The 2976-nt window shown below is 32.3% G+C and overlaps 1 protein-coding gene across 1 annotated transcript; it reads right to left on the reverse strand.

The window, feature by feature from the left end:
* Positions 1–398: 398 nt before the first annotated feature.
* LOC127078955 (uncharacterized) lies at positions 399–1995 on the reverse strand. The gene has a single exon (XM_051019367.1). The coding sequence runs from the start codon at positions 1551–1553 to the stop codon at positions 924–926; it is 630 nt and encodes a 209-aa protein (XP_050875324.1). The 5' UTR covers positions 1554–1995; the 3' UTR covers positions 399–923.
* Between the last annotated feature and the right edge of the window lie 981 nt (positions 1996–2976).

Below are 2976 nucleotides of genomic sequence, written 5' to 3' on the forward strand. Positions count from 1 at the left end.
CACGACCACCACAACATCACCATGTCCTAATCGGAAATGGCTTGGGTAACTTTCTGGAAACAAAGTCACCCTAACTTTTAGTGCAATTTTGCTAGTTTATAAAATAAAAAACAAATACTAATAAATAATAGATAAATGAGGGAAGGAGAAAAATAAGAGAATGAAAGTCACTCAAACCTTACCTTAATCCTTTGGTGAATGAAAGTCATCTAATCCTTAACCAAAACACAATATCTATTTTTGTCTTGATTTTATTTACTTAATATTAATCATAAAAAAAAAGCCAAAAACCATTAATCATTTAATACTTTATGTACTTGTTCAAAATAATAAAGTTTGTTTTGCTTCCAGTTTATTTCATGAAGAGTAGTATTAAATAACAAGATACAATCTGAATCTGCCCAAATCTCCCTATTTAATTTTTATAACTTTACAATACAAAAGGGTACAAACCTACAAGATTCTCGTAGAAACCATTTTTCACTTCAAAACGCACATACACTTCCGGAATTTACAAATCAACCCCCGTCTTCCTCCCATCCTTTCTTCTTTTTTATTTTTTTTTTCATTTTTTTCCCAATTCTAATTTCATATTACAACCTAAATTTTACCCTTAACAACCCATTAATTAACAAGATCTTACATAAAAACCTCTCAACCACACTACTCCAGACTTTTTTAATTAACATTTCCGCCCCGAGTTTTACCCCATTTTTTAATTCAACCCTTCCGTTTAAAAAAATCACGGTTGAGTTAGAATTTGAAAAAATGGGATAGGGACGTAACGGGTAATAAGAAGATTCTAGATTAAGGAGAGAAAGAGAGAGAGAGGGAGAGAGAGAGAGAGACAAAAAGGAAGAGAAGATGAAAAGTTGACGTGGATATGGATATGACCTGTAACCCGGAAATGACTCGTTTCAGACTCATGCAATACGAAGAAGACGTCTCAGATCCCGTGTTGCGGAGTCGTCGAAGGCCACCGGCGCAAACTTCCTCTGAAAAGACGGAATCGGAAGTGCGTTCGGCGACGGAGACATCGCGAACGCGGATCCGGCGTAAACTTCGCAACCAGTCTTGAAATCAACGATCCGGATCTGTTTAGGAACCATATTCGGGTCGGGTACGAGTCTCTGTGTTCCAATGACAACCAAATCGTCACCTTCCTTCTTCAAACCCTCGTTGTTCATCTTCGAATCAAGAGATTCGCCTCTCCTGAGAATCATCACCTTCTCCATCATCATCTCACTACCTTTTGCCATCTTCAAATCATCGTAGCTAGGTCTTCTCTCCGTTGTCATTTTCAAATCATCATAACTAGGTCTTTTCTCCGCCACCGCAACACGTTTTCTCTGTTCCGGTCGAATAACCGGTCTCCGGTTAGTGTTAACCCTCCCGGAGTTTGTTGCCCCATAAAAAGTATTACTATTCCCATTACCATAATTGTTATAATTATTATGGCAATTTGTATAAGTTCTTCGTCGGGAAAAACTTGTCGGAGGAACTCTGATTCGTTCATGCAAACAATCATGTGGTAGCAAAATTTCTGTTCCCATGGTGAATGGTAAAAAAATTCAAAAACTGAGAGAGGAAATGAAGAAGAAAAAAAGTATATGAGCGTTTAGATCTGAATAATTAATCAAAACGACAAAACTATTGTCGTTTTGTTAATTTTATGTTTAGAATTTCTATTCTATTGTAATAATATTATATTCTTCTCTGTTTTGTTTCTTCTTCTTCCTCTGAGAAGACAAGGAAGAGAAGAAGGGGGTGTTGATAAAAAAAAATTAGGAAGAAACAAGAAGAAAAGAAATGAAGAAAATATGAATTTGGGAAAATGATTTGGTTATGGAAGGGAGATATATAGTAAAAGAGGAAGGAGACAAAGGGGGGTTGGTATGGATATGAGTTTTTTTCCTACCGACTTTCGTGAGGAGAGAGAAAAAGAAGAGAGAGAAAGAAATGTTTTTGAGTTAACAAAGTGAGATGGCGGTTCTAATTGTATTTTAGACCGTGGAAGTTATAACTCGCAATTCCTTTTAGTGGGTAACTTGTGGAAATTATTGATCACACAATTTTTTAATAAAATAATATGAAGGGTGTTTTTGGAAGAAAAAAATGGGTTAGACAAAACACATGTAGATGTAGCCTTATAAGTTGTAATTGTAGCATATTATAAGTTGTAATTGTAGCATATTATAAGTTGTAATTCGTCTTCTTTTTTGGTTTGGTTACAACCAAATGTGAGGTAAGGTAACGGTGCCGTGTGCTGGGGGTTAGTTGTCTTTTTCAATTACCTTCTTTTCAGGAAATTATTGTAAGTTTGATTAGGGTCCACTTGATGTTGTTGCTGTTGGCCAATTGCTATTATTTAAGCAATTTTGATTTTTTTTATTTGGTAAAAAAACAAAAAATGGTTGGAGAAAGAGTTTGTTGCTGGATTAGTATTCTTACTACTTGCAATTGCAATCTAGCCGGACTTGTAATCTGACTCTCTCTCTCTCTCTAAAACTTCAGTCAAAGTCAACAATGGAAGCTTTATTAAGTAAAAAAAATTTAATGAGTCTTTTTTATGATTTTATACTTACGAGTCAATGAAAGAAAGAAGATTTCTATGTTTAGATATTCCAATTTATTATTTTAAAACTCTTTTAATAGAAAAAATAGATATTTTTATAATTCCAAAAAAATTATATAAAAAATTAAAGTAAATAATAAGGATTTTTTACAAATAAAATTATAATATTTTATAAATGTGTTGATTATATATATATATATATATATATATATATATATATATATATATATATATATATATATATATATATATATAACAATATCAATTATATAATAGAATGTCAATCTTAATAACATTACACATACGATAATGATTTTTTTACAAATAATTAAGGTAACATGACATTTTGTTATCATTTTTTAAAGACATTATTTATATTCATATTCTTATAACACGTTTGT

The sequence above is a fragment of the Lathyrus oleraceus genome, chromosome 1, assembly GCF_024323335.1.
Source record: "Lathyrus oleraceus cultivar Zhongwan6 chromosome 1, CAAS_Psat_ZW6_1.0, whole genome shotgun sequence".
Classification (NCBI taxonomy): domain Eukaryota; kingdom Viridiplantae; phylum Streptophyta; class Magnoliopsida; order Fabales; family Fabaceae; genus Lathyrus; species Lathyrus oleraceus.